Source organism: Oncorhynchus tshawytscha, linkage group LG33 (assembly GCF_018296145.1).
Source record: "Oncorhynchus tshawytscha isolate Ot180627B linkage group LG33, Otsh_v2.0, whole genome shotgun sequence".
Classification (NCBI taxonomy): domain Eukaryota; kingdom Metazoa; phylum Chordata; class Actinopteri; order Salmoniformes; family Salmonidae; genus Oncorhynchus; species Oncorhynchus tshawytscha.
In genome coordinates this window covers 40434661-40455029 of record NC_056461.1, presented here as the reverse complement: position 1 = coordinate 40455029, position 20369 = coordinate 40434661, and the positions used below count along the sequence as shown (strand labels likewise).

The 20369-nt window shown below is 42.1% G+C and overlaps 2 protein-coding genes and 1 non-coding gene across 3 annotated transcripts; 2 read left to right on the top strand and 1 right to left on the bottom strand.

Annotated features, from left to right (window-relative positions):
* Positions 1 to 8936: 8936 nt before the first annotated feature.
* Positions 8937 to 12053, top strand: LOC112231446 (mesenteric estrogen-dependent adipogenesis protein). The gene is made up of 5 exons (XM_024398197.2): positions 8937 to 9221; positions 9347 to 9483; positions 10022 to 10137; positions 10310 to 10480; positions 10976 to 12053. The coding sequence occupies exons 1-5, from the start codon at positions 9025 to 9027 to the stop codon at positions 10994 to 10996; spliced, it is 642 nt and encodes a 213-aa protein (XP_024253965.1). The 5' UTR covers positions 8937 to 9024; the 3' UTR covers positions 10997 to 12053.
* A 591-nt stretch (positions 12054 to 12644) lies between these two features.
* Positions 12645 to 19238, bottom strand: LOC112231447 (arachidonate 5-lipoxygenase-activating protein). Its single transcript, XM_042311392.1, has 5 exons — positions 19081 to 19238; positions 18342 to 18420; positions 13295 to 13365; positions 13130 to 13211; positions 12645 to 13035 (listed from the first exon to the last, which is right to left on the bottom strand). Exons 1-5 carry the CDS (start codon positions 19148 to 19150, stop codon positions 12873 to 12875), a joined length of 465 nt encoding a protein of 154 aa, XP_042167326.1. The 5' UTR covers positions 19151 to 19238; the 3' UTR covers positions 12645 to 12872.
* A 241-nt stretch (positions 19239 to 19479) lies between these two features.
* Positions 19480 to 19551, top strand: trnae-uuc. Its single transcript has one exon. It is a non-coding gene; the product is annotated as a tRNA-Glu (tRNA).
* The last annotated feature ends 818 nt before the right edge of the window (positions 19552 to 20369 follow it).

Genomic DNA, 20369 nt, shown 5'->3' with positions numbered 1-20369 from the left:
TAAACATTTATGCCAATTTAGCTAGTTAGCTTGCACTTGCTAGCTAATTTGTCCTATTTAGCTAGCTTGCTGTTGCTAGCTCATTTGTCCTGGGATATAAACATTGAGTTGGTATTTTACCTGAAATGCACAAGGTCCCCTACTCCGACAATTAATCCACACATAAAACGGTCAACCGAATCGTTTCTAGTCATCTCTCCTTCCAGGCTTTTTCATCTTTGAACTTATATGGTGATTGGCATCTAAACTTTCATAATATTACTACACCAACCGGCAACACAGTTCGTCTTTCAATCACCCACGTGGGTATAATCAATGAGGAAATGGCACGTGGGTACCTGCTTCTATAAGGAGATGGGAGAGGCAGGACTTGCAGCGAGATTTGCGTCAGAAATAGAAAGGAGTTCTATTTTAGCCCTTGGCTTCGCAGACGCGCGCGAGCAGTGTGGGTGCAATAATTGAATAACAGATTTCTAAAATTATTTTGCAACGCTCGTGCATGTGACGCAAGCGGTGTGGTCAGCCTATTACCTGTCACTGATGACTGCCTGACCAACACCTTGAAGCTTCTTCACAAGTGGAGCATTGTAGTCAGGCCATTTCTCAGGTTAAGGAAGCTCCACTGTAGGATTCTTGTCAAAGAAGTGATAGGAAGGAGACACAAAGGGAAGTTTTGGTGGTTTCTTTAGGTTTAACGCTTTGAGCCGCAAAGACTGTGTCTTCAGGAGGTGGATGCCGGTCGCATGGGGTTCCACAGGTATATTCAGATCGCATTAGGGGTTGGTGTACACAACATTGTTGTTGTAAAACTGCCTCCTTTTTCATTCAATTATTGTGACAGCCTCGTACTGAACAAATAATGCTTGCCATGTTGATCAATTTTAGGATTTTGTGCGGTCCTGTCAGTGTAAAACTATCAATTTCTCAACTAAAAGTTCCGCTTTCACCTCCCACCACTAGCACGCGCTAGCGTCGCACGAAAGTTGCCGGAACTCCCCATGATCACTGTGATGTTCCAGAATAAGGCGAATAGATTCCTCAATTCCATCCAGCTGATTTCTAAAGTGGTGTTTGTATTGCTTCAGTGTTTCTCCATATTAAAAGGTGACTATTTTTGTTGTCTGGTTTTTGATTAGATATATTTCTCAATGACCTCCTTACATTTCTTCAATCATTATCTAACCATTTTTCATTATCTATTATTTTGTTTCTTTATATTAACCAAGGAGGCTAATTTGTTAAATATAAAGTTTATGTTATAAATGGCCAAATGTCCACCTTCATTGCTGTAGGAGAATGTTAAGGCTAAAAAGTTGTCCAGGAGAGATTTATTTTTTGGCTGCTAATTGCTTGTGGGAAGATGTCTGTACTGTTTGCAATCCATCCATATAGGCCTGTTTTGTACCATGTAATTTATTGGGCCGTGATGCTTCATGGTTGGGTTCTGCTCTTCTCAGATACACTGTGATTTTACTGTGGTCTGAGAGAGCTGTTAGTGGGCTGACTGTGAAGGCTCTGAGACTCTGGGTTGAGGTCGGTGATAAATTAGTCTCTCTTCACCCACACATAAAGTGCATTCGGAAAGTATTCAGACTCCTTGCCTTTTTCCACATTTTGTTACGCTACAGCCGTATACTAAAATGGATTAAATTGTTTTTTTCCCCTCATCAATCTACACACAATACCCCATAATGACAAAGCAAAAACAGGTTTTTAGAGAAGTTTGCAAATGTATAAAAAAATTACCTAAAATGTCACATTTACACATATATTCAGGCTCTTTACTCAGTACTTTGTTGAAGCACCTTTGACAGCGATTACAGCCTTGAGTCTTCTTGGGTATGACGCTACAAGCTTGACACACCTGTATTTGGGGAGTTTCTCACCTTATTCTCTGCAGATCCTCTCTGTCAGGTTGGATGGGGAGTATTGCTGCTCAGCTATTTTCAGGTCTCTCCAGAGATGTTTGATCAGGTTCAAGTCCTGGCTCTGGCTGGGCAACTCAAGGACATTCAGAGACTTGTCCCAAAGCCACTCCTGCAATGTATTGGCTGTGTGCTTAGGGTCGTTGTCTTGTTGGAAGGTGGACCTTCGCCCCCAGTCTGAGGTCCTGAGTGTTCTGGAGCAGGTTTTCATCATGGATCTCTCTATACTTTGCTCTGTTCATCTTTCCCTTGATCCTGACTAGTCTTCCAGTCCCTGCTGCTGAAAAACATCCCCACAGCATGATGCTGCCACCACCATGCTTCATCATAGGGGTGGGTGCCAGGTTTCCTCCAGATGTGACACTGCATTCAGGCCAAAGATTTCAATCTTGGTTTCATCAGACCAGAGAATCTTGTGTCTCGTAGTCTGAGAGTCTATGTGAAGGGGTCTGAATACTTTCCAAATGCACTGTACCTCTCCCGCTCTCTCTTCGCCCACACCTCTCTTTCTCTCTTCACCCACACCTCTCTTCCTCTCTTCACCCACACAACTCTCTTCCTCTCTACCCACACAACTCTCTTCCTCTCTTCACCCACACCTCTCTTCCTCTCTTCACCCACACCTCTCTTTCTCTCTTTACCCACACCTCTCTTTCTCTCTTTACCCACACCTCTCTTTCTCTCTTTACCCACACCTCTCTTTCTCTCTTTACCCACACCTCTCTCTTTTTACCCACACCTCTCTCTCCCTCTCTCTTTTCATTCTTTTGTATTTCTCTCCTGGTATCATTCTTTCGATAAATTATTTGGTTAAACCCCCAACCTCTTTCTTTCCCATCAATCTGTGATTATTTTTTCTTCTGCTACCATTCACTCATTCCTAGTCTATTTAGTTGCACCCTCCTCATCTCTCCTGTCTCTGTTTTTACCCTCCCTGTTCAGTGTTCTGTTACCTGTTCACTGTTCTGTACCCTGTTCACTGTTCTGTTCCCAGTTCACTGTTCTGTTCCCTGTTCACTGTTCTGTGCCCTGTTCACTGTTCTGTTCACTGTTCTGTACCCTGTTCACTGTTCTGTACCCTGTTCACTGTTCCATGTTCACTGTTCTGTCCTCTGTTCTGTCCACTGTTCACTGTTCTGTCCAAATCAAATTTTATTTGTCACATACACATGGTTAGCAGATGTTAATGCGAGTGTAGTGAAATGCTTGTGCTTCTAGTTCCGACAATGCAGTAATAACGAGCAAGTAATCTAACTAACAATTCCAAAACTACTGTCTTATACACACAAGTGTAAGGGGATAAAGAATATGTACATAAAGATATATGAATGAGTGATGGTACAGAGCGGCATAGGCAAGATACAGTAGATGGTATCGAGTACAGTATATACATATGAGATGAGTATGTAAACAAAGTGGCATAGTTTAAAGTGGCTAGTGATACATGTATTACATAAAGATGCAGTAGATGATATAGAGTACAGTATATATGTATACATATGAGATGAATAATGTAGGGTATGTAAACATTATATTAGGTAGCATTGTTTAAAGTGGCTAGTGATATATTTTACATAATTTATAAATCAATTCCCATTATTAAAGTGGCTGGAGTTGAGTCAGTGTGTTGGCAGCAGCCACTCAATGTTAGTGGTGGCTGGTCCACTGTTCTGTTCCATGTTCACTGTTCTGTTCACTGTTCCCTATTCAATGTTCTTCGGTAAATAAACGTTTTGTATTGTGTGTTTGCATTGACCTTACATTGATTGAAACTATTCTCTTCTTACAATATTCTTTTTAATGGTTAGTTGAGCTGATCAGTCTTGGCCCAGCCCACCATTTTGTTAAAATGCCATTTTAAAATGTTATAAGTCTAGTGTAGACTATAGACTATACCCTATCTTTCCTGTCTCTCCCTCTTATGTGTCTTTCTGTCTGTCTTGTCTCATTCTTTGCAGTCAAACAGGCAGGCCGCCACTGCAAAATAACAGTTGAGGAGTCAGAGACAGGTCAATGGGGACCTCTTCTGGCGATTTCAGTGTACTACAACAGTTTGAGGACGAATTAAAAAAGGACTTGGCAGAGAAATATTGCTTCACAATATTACTGTTTTTTTTTTAACTTATCCTCTGGGGGCGTTTGCTCTAGTTCCTCAACAGCAAAAATAGGAGAGCTCATAAAAGCACCGTATAGTTTAAATGACTTAGGAACTGTGAACACTTTGGAGAGGTGTGTGTCCACTTGGAGACACCAGTTAGTCCTCCCACTCAAACCCTTGTCATTTTTTTTGTCTTCTGTTGCACCTACACCACATTTTCAAGGAATATTATTATCATGTTGCTGAATGAATGTATCCAGAGGATTTTGTTATCTACAAACACGGCAAAAGGTACAGTAAATGTAAAAATGCACATAAAATCAACAGTGTCATGTTTGGATTCAGTCCTGTGTCAGGTGAACTGTTGTGTCCTCACAGCTGACTGTGAACCGGGCGAAAAAAATACTTTCCATAGCTAAACCTTCATATCATAACCACTAACCTCTACACACAGCCTAGATCGTTATCGCCATTATTAGCTAGCTAACAACATAGTCAACATCGCTACTAGAACTAACTGGTTGGTAAACCCACTACAATCATGCAGTACAGTGTAGTCAGCAAGCAGTTTAGCAGTTACACCAGCGGGCCCCGTGGCAATAAATGAATAAAACCAAAAGCTTTACCTTGACTTGGAAGAGTTCCTGTGTTGGATAACCATAGCCAGCTAGCTAACATAGCATCCCTCTGTTATAGCCAGCTAGCTAACATAGCATCCCTCTGTTATAGCCAGCTAGCTAACATAGCATCCCTCTGTTATAGCCAGCTAGCTAACATAGCATCCCTCTGTTATAGCCAGCTAGCTAACATAGCATCCCTCTGTTATAGCCAGCTAGCTAACATAGCATCCCTCTGTTAAATCCAGCTAGCTAACATAGCATCCCTCTGTTATAGCCAGCTAGCTAACATAGCATCCCTCTGTTATAGCCAGCTAGCTAACATAGCATCCCTCTGTTATAGCCAGCTAGCTAACATAGCATCCCTCTGTTATAGCCAGCTAGCTAACATAGCATCCCTCTGTTATAGCTGCTTGCTGTCTCAGCCTCCAGTATTTATGCTGCAGTAGTTAATGTGTCGGGGGGCTAGGGTCAGTTTGTTATATCTGGAGTACCTCTCCTGTCCTATTCGGTGTCCTGTGTGAATCTAAGTGTGCTCAGCTCTCTTTCTCTATTTATGCTGAGGACCTGAGCCCTAGGACCATGCCCCAGGACTACCTGAATGATGACTCCTTGCTGTCCCCAGCCCACCTGGGTGCTGCTGCTCCAGTTTCAACTGTCTGCCTTATTATTATTACCCATGCTGGTCATTTATTTTGAACATCTTGGCCATGTTCTGTTATAATCTCCACCCGGCACAGCCAGAAGAGGACTGGCCACCCCACATATGCTTCTCTAATTCTTTCTTTCTTCTCTCTCTCTCTGAGGACCTGAGCCCTAGGACCATGCCTCAGGACTACCTGACATGATGACTCCTTGCTGTCCCCAGTCCACCTGGCCGTGCTGCTGCTCCAGTTTCAACTGTTCTGCCTTATTATTGGACCATGCTGGTCATTTATGAACATTTGAACATCTTGGCCATGTTCTGTTATAATCTCCACCCGGCACAGCCAGAAGAGGACTGGCCACCCCACATAGCCTGGTTCCTCTCTAGGTTTCTTCCTAGGTTTTGGCCTTTCTAGGGAGTTTTTCCTAGCCACCGTGCTTCTACACCTGCATTGCTTGCTGTTTGGGGTTTTAGGCTGGGTTTCTGTACAGCACTTTGAGATATCACCTGATGTACGAAGGGCTATATAAATACATTTGATTTGATTTTGATTTGAAATAAATTTGATTTGATTTATAGCCAGCTAGCTAACATAGCATCCCTCTGTTATAGCCAGCTAGCTAACATAGCATCCCTCTGTTTGAGCCGGGTGTTTAGGTCGTTCACGCTTCCTCTCTCTCCAGTTGAAGAGAGAGAAGAAGGACAGCTGTGAAAACAACAGCTGGAAAATGAGTTGGAATCACAGTAACATTTGGATGCATTTTAATAATGTAGACAATGTTAGAGCACAGGTAGAATTTTTCCAAAACAAAATATCATATAAAGCCGGTTCTACGCACAACCGAAGGGCGCAAGGGTCTTTAAATTAAAGATCCAGGCAGCCTCTCGTTTTAACAATAAATTATCAAGGTCACCCCCTCTCCTAGGGAGGGTGACATGTTCGATGCCAATGTAACGCAGAGACGAAATCGAGTGGCCTGCCTCCAAGAAGTGGGCCGCAACTGGATAAGTAAAGTTTTTACACCTAATGGTGCTACGATGCTCTGAGATACGTACTTTTAATTCGCGCTTTGTTTTACCTACATAATTTATACCACAAGGACAAGTTATAAGATAGATAACTGCCTGCACGTAATAACACCTTTTATTGGGATCGATTTCCCTGTTTGTGGGTGTTTGAAGGATCTACATTTATAAGTGCCATTGCATTGAGCACAGCCATTACATTTGTAATTTCCATCCAGTAGGGGCGCAAATAGACATTGTTCAGGAATATCTTGGGGTGGTAAATCAGAGTTTACCAATTGGTCTCTGAGATTTCTGCCCCGCGAGAATACGACCAAGGGAAGGTCCGAAAACACATTACCGAGACTATCATCGGATTTTAGGATGTGCCAATGTTTGTGAACAATTCCCTTAATTTGTTCAGAGCTACCTTTGAATAGCGGGTAGTTAGAACGCAAGAATGCGTCTTTTTGCGAGACTTGAAAAAGGTCATGTCTCGTTTTGTTTTGAATGTTCTCCATGGCAATATTAATCTGATCATTCTTGTAGCCCCTCTCCTTGAACTTTCTTTGCATCTCAGCCATATTTCTGTCGAAATCTGATTTTTGCAAATTCTTTTGAGTCGACAGAATTGGCTGTAGGGCAAACTATTTTTCAAGGGAAGTGGGTGACAACTATCAGCCCTCAACAAACTGTTACGATCAGTAGGCTTCCTGTAAAGATCAGTGTATAGAACATTATCTTCACACAAGATCAGAAGATCAAGAAAACTGATTTGACGTGTATCAGATTGCAGAGTAAATCTCAAATGATCAGAACAGGAGTTAAGAAAAGCATGGAACGCCTGGAGCTGTTTTGCATCACCCCTCAATAGAACAAAAATATCATCAATATACCGTTTCCAAATAATGATGTGAGGCAAGAAAACATTTTTGAGAGGATTGAAAATAGACTGTTTCTCCATGTAACCCACATACAAATTAGCATAGTTAGGAGCCATGGGGGATCCCATAGCAGTACCCTTCGTCTGAATAAAGAAATTATTTAGAAACATGAAATAGTTATGAGTGAGTACTATTTCAGCCAATGTTACAATGCATGCACTGGAAGGTAGTTCATTAGGGTCACGTTGCAGAAGAAAATGTTCCATAGCTTCAATACCGCCCTCGTGTGGAATATTAGTGTATAATGACTCAACATCAAAAGTAACTAACAAGGTATTCTCAGGGAGAGGATCAAGAGATTCAATGATAGAGATCATACTGCTGGTGTCCTTTACAAAGGAGGGGAGCTGTTCTGCGAGTGGTCTAATAAAAAAGTCAACAAAAGTAGATAGAGGGGCCGTTACTGCATCAATGCCCGCTACAATAGGGCGCCCTGGAGGTTGTGTAACATTCTTGTGTAATTTCGGCAAAGTATAGAAAGTGGCAATTTTAGGGTGTTGAATAGCTGCACTTGACCCCAGGTTTAAGAAGTTAGCCTTCAGTGATGCCAGAGCAATTGATGAGGCTCTTCAAAGAATAACCTCAGCAGCAGGGAGGGGCAGCCCCAGCAGTCAGCTGGCTCAGGCATCAGGGCAACAGGAAGAAGAGGGAGGGACAGCCCCAGCAGACAGCTGGCTCAGGCACCAGGGCAACAGGAAGAAGAGGGAGGGACAGCCCCAGCAGTCAGCTGGCTCAGGCACCAGGGCAACATGAAGAAGAGGGATCAGACAGAGCAGAAGCACCAGCAGTAGTGCCACTATAACATCTGCTGTTTGGATGCTGTTTGACGAGAGAACAACTGGGGATGCAGCACGAAGGAATCCCTCAGCAGACGCCATAATGGAGGTCCGATCCAAATTGGAGGAGCCGCTGCAGATCCTCTGAGCTGGTGGAAGAACAAGGCCTCTATCTCCCCACGGCTTACTAAAGTCATGACAGGGAGACTCTGCCTAGTGGCAGATGAACCAGAGCGTTCCGGCTCTTTTCAGTGAGCAGGTTCATTCGGCTCACCAAAAAGAGACGTCTCTTTTGGCTCCCAAACGGCTCTGAGAGGGTCTTCTCGAAAACGGGACAAATAATTACTGAGAGAAGAAACCGCATTAGCCGAAAGTGAGGCAGATTGCATTTCTGAATGCAAATCTCTCATAAAAGCAAAATATGTTCAGCATTTCTGTGTGCTGCTGGTTATAACATGGCAATAAAGAAGAGAGAGAAAAGAGGGACCAGTTTAATGTTTTAAGTGGGATGCTGCAGTTTTGCACATTAATTATTTTTTCTTTGATATGGTGCAATATTCTATTATTATGTTGTTCAGATTGTATTTGTTTTGAATTGTTAGATTGATATGCACTTTGTTTAATATACATTAAAAAGTTATACTTTAAATGCAAATATTTAATAGCATTCTTTTTCATAACAAACCAATGCATTTCTAAATACATTGTGGTTAAGGTAGAGTATGATTTCATTTAATCATTTAATTAGAATTATTTGAACACCAATCACAGTCAAAACTATCGCAAACTTTATGACTTGAAAAAATACAAAACATGTTTTTTTTAAAGAGCCGTTTGGGAGCCAAAAGAACCGGCTCTTTTTGGTGAGCTGAGCCGAACGAACCGGCTCACTGAAAAGATCCGGAACGCCCATCTGGGGTTACGAGACCTGTATTTCCTCATCACGTGATCTGGAATCGCAGCAGAAAAACAGACATTGCTCGAGACAGAAAACTCCACATAACTCCAAAGACATGACGATCACAGACGTGTCCCGTTGTACGATGGAAGTTATAGAAGTTGAGGAATTCTTGCGGAACCCTCCGCCCGGTTTCACCGTAGAGGCTGGCTACGGATTCGTGAAAAGCGATCCTGAAAACTGCTGCGTGTTCATCGATGACTTCGAGTTATCCAGAGGAGGAAAAGTAGTCTTCCAACACTCGCAGGGAAAGTAAGGAATATGTTCATTTAAAAAGTTTGATACATTAGTCAGCCTTGAAAATATAATTAATTCATCTGAGCATCAACTTCTTAACTAGAAATCGGAAATGTATCCAACAATTTATTTTCTTTCAGGAAAATCACAGTGCGCAATTTGGGAGATTACACTCGCTTCAGGAAGAACCTAACCTCAAAAAAGATATATATACTGGTGTCTGCATGTGAAAGTACACCTTCATCGACAGATAACAAAGCTCCCAAAAACAAAAGAGGTACAACTTTTCACTGTTCTATCTATAATGGTCCTGTAGGCTGCAGCAGACACGGCGTGCTCTGCGCTGTCGTCCATGGTTTTCATAAAGACTTTTCATAACGTTACTCTTTACTGCATCAAATACCAGATTGCATATGTGCAGGAGTAAATGTTAGCCTGATACAGTATATGTGTGTTGGTGGATATCAGCAGTACATAGTTCTTAACCATGCAGTGAAACAACGTTATTTATGTATTTTTAACCTGGGCTGGCCCTTCCATATGGAGGTTATAATGAGTCACTCCCTGCTTCCCAAATTGTACCTTATGCCCTATATAGTACACTACTGTTGGCCAGGGCTATGGTCAATATATTGTACTATAAAGGGAATATGGTGCTATTTGGGACGTAACTGTGGTTTTTGACTCTCAGGCGGTGCAGAGTGACTCAGCCTAACTTCACTCCTGGCTTATTACTAACACAGTGGCCTTCACAGGACTGACTGACTCTTTCTGATGCTCTGTCTCTCTCTCTCCTTTTCTCCCTCCCTCCCCAGTGCTCCAGCAGTATGTGGTGTCCATTGATGGCCGTAACCCTCTGATCAAGTGGGAGATTGAGAGAGGCCTGGACAGGACTATCTCCTCTGTGGCTGGGGAGAGCTACAGGGTTGACGTGAGTTTGTCATTTTTTTGTTATTACTTATTGTTATAGATTCTTAGATAACAAGCTTATTTTCTTTACACAGCCACCTCTCAAGATGTTGACATTGAAAATGGCATATTCATATTCATTTTTTTAATGTAAAGTTGAAATACATTTTTCCCTCTGCTTTTTTGGTTTTCAGATTGACCTGTGTGATGCGTTGCGTGGCTGGGAAGGGGAGAGTTTCTGTCTCCTAGGCAATAGAGAGAAGGTCACACCCGTGTGGAAGGATACCTGCTTCACCTTGAAATATTACTCGGATGCCCTCTTCGACTTCCCACACTGGCTCGGCTTCAGCAAACGACATTTCAAGGTCAAATACAATAAATGAATAAGGACTATTTTTTTATGAATGTATCTGGAACGTTCCGCTTAGCTTATTGATGTGTATTCTCTACTGCGGACAGTTTACTGCTGAATAATCTGTGTTTCTCTGAATCTTACTTGTGGCCATCAAAGGGTGCGTCACAATAATATCTCTGTCCTCCTGAAGTGTGCACTTGTTCACAACTTCCCACCAATCTAAAAGCATTGAGATATGGACACTCCCACCAGCCCATTGCTTCGCAATATTTCTTATACCGGTAATTTTTTTTCAAATCAGTGAAGGGAATAGATCCATTCTGGGAGGAAGGAGGTGATTGGGCCATAACTAGGGTGTCCACTCTGGGAGGAAGGAGGTGATTGGGCCATAGCTAGGGCGTCCACTCTGGGAGGAAGGAGGTGATTGGGCCATAGCTAGGGTGTCCACTCTGGGAGGAAGTAAAACCAACACATGTTTATTTACTTTGTGATTTCTTCCCTGTAGATCTCCTACCATGGAAGATGAGACCTTAGCAAGAATCAATAATTACTATTTGATGGGCAAGAAGACTGGACATAGGCCAAAGATGATGATCTATTATATTGACAAGGTAGCCGAGTGACCACTCTAACAATGGAAATGCATGTCCTCAATGTTTGAAGGCAACTGAGGTCAGGTGGGACCATACTAGCCAATGAGAGGGCAGATATGTGTGTGAACAACAGGCACAACCAAGTCATTTTTCGCAAAGCTGTCGGAATGCCACCTGCATCCACTTAGATCGGTACATTTGAAACAGTCTAAAAATTACAGACTTCTATTGAAATCAAATTAGCCCCATGTATTTCTACACTCTCTCATAGACCTCCATACAAAAAGGGTCTTATCTCACACGGCCATATTTAGGGCGGTAAATCCTCTCGCTTCGCCTCTTCCAAGGCCCATGTTTCAGTGGACAGCGACACCTGTCAGTTGAAGTGAGAAGCTGGGATGCCTGCTATGCAGGATTCCACCACTGGGAGGAGCTGTTTATCAGTAGACATGATCATCTCGTTTAGTGTAAGACATGGATGGTCAGTTCAATGCTGCTGCTTTGGTTTGAGAATTTAACCCTCGGCTGCACTGTTATGTCACTGGGAAGATGGAGTAAGCCAGTCGGCAAGAAACTATTGAAAGAACAGCCCAAAAGACTTCACAATGAGTTGTTTTATCTAGTTCATATATACAGGGCCTTTAGAAAGTATTGAAAGAACAGCCCAAAAGACTTTACAATAAGTTGTTTTATCTAGTTCATATATACAGGGCCTTCAGAAAGTATTTCAATCCTTTTGACTTGTTCTACATTTTGTTGTGTTACAGCCTGAATTTAAAATGGATTAAATTGGGTTTTTGTTATTGTTACTGACCTACACACAATACCCCATAATGACAAAGTGGAAGGATGTTTTTAGAAAAAAATCAAATTAATTTAAAAAAATAGTTTTAAGTATTCAACCTCTTATGGCAAGTCTAAATAAGTTCAGAAGTAAACAATCCACATAATAAGTTTACATGGATTCACTGTGTACAATGCTAGTGTTTAACAGGACTTTTGAATGACTACCTCATCTCTCTACCCAACACACAATTATCTGTAATGTCCCTCAGATGAGCAGTGAATTATAAAAAGAATAATGGGCAAATGTTGCACAATCCAGGTGTAGAAAACTCTTAGACTTACCCAGAAAGACAGCTGTAATCGCTGCCAAAGTATTGACTCAGGAGTATTTCTGTATTTACTTCTCAATAAATTTGGAAAACATTTGTAAAAACCAGGTTTTCACTTCATCATTATGGGGTATTGTGTGTATCTGGGTGAGAGGGGGGAAAAAATCAAATTAATCAATTTTGAATTCAGGCTGTAACACAAAATGTGGAATAAGTTGAGAGGTATGAATACTTTATGAAGGCTATGTACGTTAGAAAACATTTAAAAATTGTGTATGGTGACATGATTTCTAGAACATGGGGACATGATTTCTAGGACATTTGAATGTAGATGTTGAGATGTTGTATGCTCTTCAGATGAAGGGTCACCTTGGACTGACTTTAGAAACTGTTAAAATGACATTTAGAGTGATAGCTGTGGCATATCAACATATTTTATACATTTTCAATAGAATTCAATACTATGTAGCTTTTATGTTTTTATTTCCCAGACAAAACTATAAAAAAAATAAAGAATATAAAACATTAAATGATTGAGCACAGAAGTGGATAATTGCACCACATTGAATCACCCATCACGTCACCACACTTGCTACCCTTGCACTGTGCAAAGACACAAAACACAGACTTTATAGTCACTTTCAGTAGTACCTCAACACAGACACAAAACAGACTTTATAGTCACTGCCGTAGTTCAGGGAATAAGGAGTAGAGCAGAGGCTGCGTTGGTGATCGTTTCCATGGTGTCTTTATAGTCGTTGCCGAGGTAACGCACCAGCAGGAAGTTGAAGATACCCACAATGCACATCAGGATGAGGAAGGCCAGGACGCGTTTCCCAAACAGGAACCCTGGAGTGCTGTCAGACAGAAACACAGTTGATTAGTCACACACACATAAAAAACAGCGGTCAATCAGTTACAAATACATACTTTACACACACACACTCTCACCTCTGACATGTCTGACCCATGTACCCGACAAAGTACTTCTGCCTGGCCACCAGGTAGATGATCCCTGCGAAGGCAGCAGGAGCTGAACACACCAAGATCACAGACAGTGTTAGCTAGATGAAAAGAGAGACTGGGGAATGTTACAGTATCTGTGTGATGATTTACCTTGGTTAAGGCAGAGCCCAGCACACCACATCACTGCTAGGAAGGTAGGGTAGGAATCCATACAGTTACGACTGTGGAGACAGACAAGAGAAACACATGATGAAAACCCCAGTTAGGCCTAGATTCAATCAGATCAAGGGTTAACCGGCGCTAGGAGACACATGCATAGCAGTGTGTTTTGGCGATGTCTGAGGTGTCACTACAGTCCCTGGTTCAAATCCAGGCTGTATCACTATCCGGCCGTGATTGGGAGTCCCATAGAGCGGAGCACAATTGGCCGAGCGTTGGCCTGGGGTAGGCCGTCATTGTAAATAAGAATTTGTTCTTAACTGAGTTGCCAAGTTATTTAAAGGTTAAAAAGTAATAATCCACACTTGCCCTACTCGTGTTAGAAGTTCAGAGCGAGAAAGTGTAGGCTATACAGAAATAATTACACTCCAACTTTACCTTTATTTAACTAGGCAAGTCAGTTAAGAACAAATTCTTATTTTCAATGACAGCCTAGGAACAGTGGGTTAACTACCTGTTCAGGGGCAGAACGACAGATTTGTACCTTGTCAGCTCGGGGGTTTGAACTTGCAACCTTCCGGTTACTAGTCCAACGCTCTAACCAGACTAGGCTAACCACTAGGCTACCCACTAGGCTACCCCATTAAATAATGATTTCTAGCATCTTGGTGGAGGTGTAGATTACAGTTTACATGGGATTTCTGTTGATGTGACTCAGCATAGCCAATGGCAATGCCCGCTTTAGGTATAATTTACATTTTAGTCCTTTAGCAGAGGCTCTTAACCAGATAATAGTTATATTTAAGACAGGAGTCAACATTCTGACATGTTATTAACAAATAAATACATGATTACACCCCTCACTTCCCCCAGACAACCCCACCCCCAAATGTGTGTGCGTGCCCGTGCGGTGTGTGTGTGTGTGCGATGAGTGTAAATGCTGGTGTGGCAAATACCACAATCTACCCAACCGAGTCCCCACGGAAGCCACTTGTGTCTTCGACAGCTCTACCTAAGTTCCACCGCTATGTGGATGTTGGCTAAAGCAGATCTGATTGAAATAGAGCCCTTGGGCTTCGACAGTTTGATGCTGAAATTACAGTGAATACAAACACACACTGAGACTCGACTCGTTTGAAGTGTTAGGCTTCTAATCCATACAGTGGAAACTCAGCATTACAGCGCGATTGACATGTAAAGGCGATGTTCTTGCTTTAGCGGAGACTGCGCTCACGGTAAACGCTACATATGTCGGCTCAATCGGAAATGGCTATTGAAGTTCTATAGCGGAAGCTGTAACGCTTCAAGAATGAATAGAGCCCTGAGTCACGAGAGCCATCGCAAATATTCTGTGGTCAGTAAAATACTCTGTAGTATGCAGTCAGCAAAGTAACAATGATGAAATGGGTTGACAACATCCTCAGCCCTGCTCTCTCACTAGGAAGGAGGGGTGTTGCAATAAAAAACACCACCTCTTCCTGAAAATACAAAAATATAGTTCCTGTGTGACAGCGCAGCCACACAGCAACTTCCTGAACTTTGTTTTTTATTGTGAAATGTTTCACTTTGTGTGTGTGTGTGTGTGTGTGTGTGTGTGTGTGTGTGTGTGTGTGTGTGTGTGTGTGTGTGTGTGTGTGTGTGTGTGTGTGTGTGTGTGTGTGCGTGTGTGTGTGTGTGTGTGTGTGTGTGTGTGTGTGTGTGTGTGTGTGTGTGTGTGTGTGTGTGTTTCTTCACACGCGATGTCAGCCTAACCACCTTAACTTAGTCCTCTCTACAGAGAAGTTGTATTAGTCATATATACGAGATATGCATGATAGACATCGTCCAATGAAATGCTTACAGGCAGGTTATTTCTGGACAATGCAACAAGGTGAGGAGCAGAGAAAGGGTGTGGGTCCACTGCTTCCTTTTTTAATACAGGAAGTACATCATCGCAACAACGATGGCCTCCAATGAAACAACAGTCCTGATCCTCTGTTCCTTCATGTCTTTATCTACGTTATTCCTTTTTTTGACCAGAATATTTGAAGGAAAGGAGACAAGGAGAGGAATCCACTTCATACTATTGAGATGCACCCTGTGGGCTGATTTCCTGGTCTGAGATTAAGCCAAGTCCTGGAGTACAAAACACTTACAATGGGGCTGTTTCCATTGAGTGTGCCTTTTAGTGCAGGAATAGGTTTAACATCTGTACAGGAACGCATTAGAGTCTAACCTCCCCTAAAGACCCAGGGCAGATCCACACAGTAAGCAGAGTCTAACCTCCCCTAAAGACCCAGGGCAGATCCACACAGTAAGCAGAGTCTAACCTCCCCTAAAGACCCAGGGCAGTTCCACAGACCCAAAGACCCAGGGCATGATCCAAAGACACAGTAACAGCAGAGTCTAAAAGACCCAGGGCAGTTCCCGCAGTAAAGACCCAGGGAGTCAAAGACCCAGGGCAGTGTCCACAGATCCAGTAAGCAGAGTCTAACCTCCCCTACAGACCCAGGGCAGTTCCACACAGTAAGCAGAGTCTAGCAAGACCCAAGACCCAGGGCAGATTCCACACAGTAAGCAGAGTCTAACCTCCCTAAAGACCCAGGGCAGTTCCAAAGACCCAGGGCAGTAACAGTAAGCAGAGTCTAACCTCCCACAGTAAAGACCCAGGGCAGTTCCAAAGACACAGTAAGCAGAGTCTAACCTCCCTAAAGACCCAGGGCAGTTCCAAAGACCCAGGGACAGGGCAGTTCCACACAGTAAGCAGAGTCTAACCTCCCCTAAAGACCCAGGGCAGTTCCACACAGTAAGCAGAGTCTAACCTCCCCTAAAGACCCAGGGCAGATCCACACAGTAAGCAGAGTCTAACCTCCCCTAAAGACCCAGGGCAGTTCCACACAGTAAGCAGAGACTAACCTCCCCTACAGCCCCAGGGCAGATCCACACAGTAAGCAGAGTCTACACCCTATTCCCTATATATTACACTACTGTATGGGCCCTGGTCAACAGTTACGCACTATAAATAGAAAATAGGGTGCTATAACCTGGTCTTGTTGGACTTTGAGGAAACTCCATGTGATGGTTAGTAATGTTAAGAGAGATGGAAATCACATGTAAAAGGTGACCAGATGGAAGAGAGAGAGGAGACATGGGATATGCAAAACCCTTCTCCCATTGGCAACACAACTAATGTGTAAAGAAACACACGCAGTCTTGTGTGGGTTACAGCATGGCTATTATTAGGTTATGGCTTGATACACGGGGATAGTAGCATTTATGTAAATGAAATAAGCAGTAAAGAAATGATAACCAGCTGGATCAACAGTTAAACACAGTTAAAATGGTACGTCCTTGTTTGGGTTATGTGTAACAGTTTTCCTCCTCTTCTGAGGAGGAGTAGGAAGGATCGGACCAATATGCAGCGTGGTAAGTGTTCGTCATTTTAATCCATAGCACTGAACACTAAAATACAAAGTAACAAAAAGAACAACCGAAACAGTTCCGTCTGGTAAACTACATACAAAGACAGAAAACAACTACCCACAAATCATAGTGGGAAAACAGGCTGCCTAAGTATGGTTCTCAATCAGAGACATCGATAAACAGCTGCCTCTGATTGGGAACCATACCAGGCCAAACACAGAAATACACAAATATAGAACAACACATAGAATACCCACCCCAACTCACGCCCTGACCAAACTAAAATAGAGACATAAAAAGGATCTAAGGTCAGGACGTGACATTATGGGCTTAGTTCACATTCTGAATACACAGGGAAAGAATATAATTGTACATTGTGTGTGTGTGTTTTTTATATTTATGTATTTATTTTATTTAATCTTTATTTAACCAGGTTGGCCAGTTGAGAACAAGTTCTCATTTACAACTGCGACCTGGCCAAGATAAAGCAAAGCAGTGTGACACATACAACAACACAGAGTTACATATAAACAAAAGTTCAGTCAATAACACAAAAGAAAATAAAAATATATGTACAGTGTGTGCAAATGTAGAAGAGTAGGGAGGTAGATAATAAATAGGCCCTAGAGGCGAAAATAATTACAATTTATAATTAATACTGGAGTGATAGATCTACAGATGATGATGTGCAGGTAGAGATACTGGGGTGCAAAAGAGCAAGAGGGTAAGTAATAATATGGGGATGAGGTAGTTAGGTGGGCTATTTACAGATTGGCTGTGTGCAGGTACAGTGATCGGTAAGCTGCTCAGACAGCTGATGCTTAAAGTTAGAGAGGGAGATATAAGACTCCAGCTTCAGAGATTTTTGCAATTCGTTCCAGTCATTGGCAGCAGAGAACTGGAAGGAGAGGCGGCCAAAGGGAGTGTTGGCTTTGGGGATGACCTGCTGGAGAGTGTGCTACGGGTGCGTGTTGCTATGGTGACCAGTGAGATATACCTGCTGGAGAGTGTGCTACGGGTGGGTGTTGCTATGGTGACCAGTGAGCTGAGATAAGGCGGGGCTTTACCTAGCAAAGACTTATAGATGACCTGGAGCCAGTGGGTTTGGCGACGGATATGTAGTGAGGGCCAGCCAACGAGAGCATACAGGTCGCAGTGGTGGGTAGTATATGGGGCTTTGGTGATAAAACGGATGGCACTGTGATAGACTACATCCAGTTTGCTGAATAGAGTGTTGGGGGCTATTTTATAAATGACATCGCCGAAGTCAAGGATCAGTAGGATAGTCAGTTTTACGAGGGTGTGTTTGGCGGCATGAGTGAAGGAGGCTTTGTTGCGAAATAGGAAGCCGATTCTAGATGTAATTTTGGATTGGAGATGCTTAATGTGAGTCTGGAAGGAGAGTTTACAGTCTAACCAGACACCTAGGTATTTGTAGTTGTCCACATATTCTAGGTCAGAACCGTCCAGAGTAGTGATGCTAGTCGGACAGGAGGGTGCGGGCAGCAAACGGTTGAAGATCATGCACTTCGTTTTACTAGCATTTAAAAGCAATATTTTTATTCCAGGATTAGGTTTAATGTGTGTCTGGGAAAAATGGTGTGTGGGTGTGCGTGTGTGTGTGAAAGTTACTTACTTGGCGCACGACACTCTCTCAAAAGCAGTTTTGTTGTTGTGCTCTTTACCCTCCCTCTCTACCTTTGTTGCAAAGAAAGCTGGAAATAACAGGACAGATAAAACACCAACAGTTCAGAAATGTATTTTATCGTCGATCAGAGAAGTGAAGAAAAAGACTTGGTTATCAAGTGATATACAGTCATTTAAAAGTAAGGCATAGTATTCAATTCAAAGCATCAACCGAGAGGTTAAATGATAAATACATTTTACAGTATGAAAAACAAAGAACACTACTACTAATGTCTGTAATAAATCACATAGTAAGCTACTTTACAATGTGAGTAAATCCTCCACAGGTCACCATTTATAAAGATATTATTTATATCAATGGGACTTCCTGGTTCAAACAAAAAATATATTACATTTATAGTCTCTTACCTGAGATAGGGCCGGTTTCCCAAACGCAGATTAAGCCTAGTCCTGGACTAAAAAATCGCCATTGAAAGTGATTTTTATACCAGGATTAGGTTTAATGTGTGTCTGGGGAAAAGACCCATAAAGTTAAATTATTCTCTCGCTGACAATGACAATGCAAGTAACTTCGCCACAGTTGTCTTTTTGGCCTCATTTCTATACATATATTATTCATGTAAATGGGACATCCTAGTTTAAATCAAATAAAAAATGTAGTCAATTTTTTTTTTTTTTATAATAATAATAACCTAAATAATGTATATAAAGTGTATTAATTATCTTACCATTCTGTAGGACGCTAATGAGAGTGACGATGACCAAGAGAAAGATGTGTTCCACCACTATGGACAACATGACGACTCAGAACGGAGGGACAGATAGAACAGAGGGAGGACAGGCTTATTGAATATAAGGATAGAGGAGGAGGGACAACAGTTATAACTCTCTCTGTGTCTGTCTCACACACGCACACATTCTCTCTCTCTCTCTCTCTCTCTCTCGCACTTCCTGTTAGACTGTCCGTTTTTTTCTCCGTTTTTATGCAAACTATTTCTCAGACATGATTTCCTTACTGATGTGTGTATTGGTAACGGAGCTCCCTCACCTTTCCGTCATGATTACTTCATTGTTGTTGTCATTGCGTAATACATTCAAAACCCCATTGATGACAAACAAATTTATACTCCCATATGGTCTAGCGGTTAGGATTCCTGGTTTTCACCCAGGCGGCCCGGGTTCGACTCCCGGTATGGGAACGAGTATTTTTCTTTACTAGTCTTCTCACCAATAAATCGTTTTATAGTCGATTCAATTTACTTAGATATTTTTACAATTATGCTTTTAATGCATGCATGACGTTCCAATTGGCGAGGAGTATTCTGCGTTAGTAACCGTAAGATAGTCGAGAGAACATCCAATACATCAGCCTAGCTAGTCCTGACTGTTGCACATGTATAATTTGTCAATAAATTAAACAAAACATTGATTCTTCCAACTGATAAAATACCCTCTTTGATAATAATTTACATACTGTAGCTAGATAGAACCAGAGATGGTAGAGAAAGCGAGACACCACACTCCGTAATTCTTTCTGGTCTACTTATTTCCCTCGCCCCGCGGAGCAGGTGCCCCCAGGGCGAGATATGTTACTGGCAAAAAAAAATATTGGTCGGGGCGGATGGGGCGAGCGGGAGGGGACAATAAGTAGACCAGAGCCAGCTATCAATTCAATTTAAGGGCTTTATTGGTATGGGAAACATATGTTAACATTGCCAAAGCAAGTGAAGTAGATAATAAACAAAATTGCAATAAACAATACAAATTTACAGTAAACATTACACATACAGAATTTCCAAAAGAATAAAGACATTTCAAATGTCATATTATGTCTATTTACAGTGTTGTAACGATGTGCAAATAGGTCAAGTACAAAAGGGAAAATATATAAACATAAATATTGGTTGTATTTACAATTGTGTTTGGTCTTCACTGGTTGCCCTTTTCTTGTGGCAACAGGTCACAAATCTTGCTGCTGTGATTGTACACTGCGGTATTTCACCCAGTAGATATGGGA

Excerpts from the sequence above, each read along its gene's own strand:
- LOC112231447 (XM_042311392.1), bottom strand. The coding sequence starts at position 19,150 with ATGTTGTCCATAGTGGTGGAACACATCTTTCTCTTGGTCATCGTCACT. Across the intron at positions 13,366-18,341 it reads GAGAGAGTGTCGTGCGCCAA|TCGTAACTGTATGGATTCCT; the intron begins GTAAGTAACTTT and ends CTGTCTCCACAG. Across the intron at positions 13,036-13,129 it reads ATGGGTCAGACATGTCAGAG|CACTCCAGGGTTCCTGTTTG; the intron begins GTGAGAGTGTGT and ends TCTGTCTGACAG.
- LOC112231446 (XM_024398197.2), top strand. The coding sequence starts at position 9,025 with ATGACGATCACAGACGTGTCCCGTTGTACGATGGAAGTTATAGAAGTT. Across the intron at positions 10,138-10,309 it reads GGGAGAGCTACAGGGTTGAC|ATTGACCTGTGTGATGCGTT; the intron begins GTGAGTTTGTCA and ends TTTGGTTTTCAG. Across the intron at positions 10,481-10,975 it reads TCAGCAAACGACATTTCAAG|ATCTCCTACCATGGAAGATG; the intron begins GTCAAATACAAT and ends TCTTCCCTGTAG.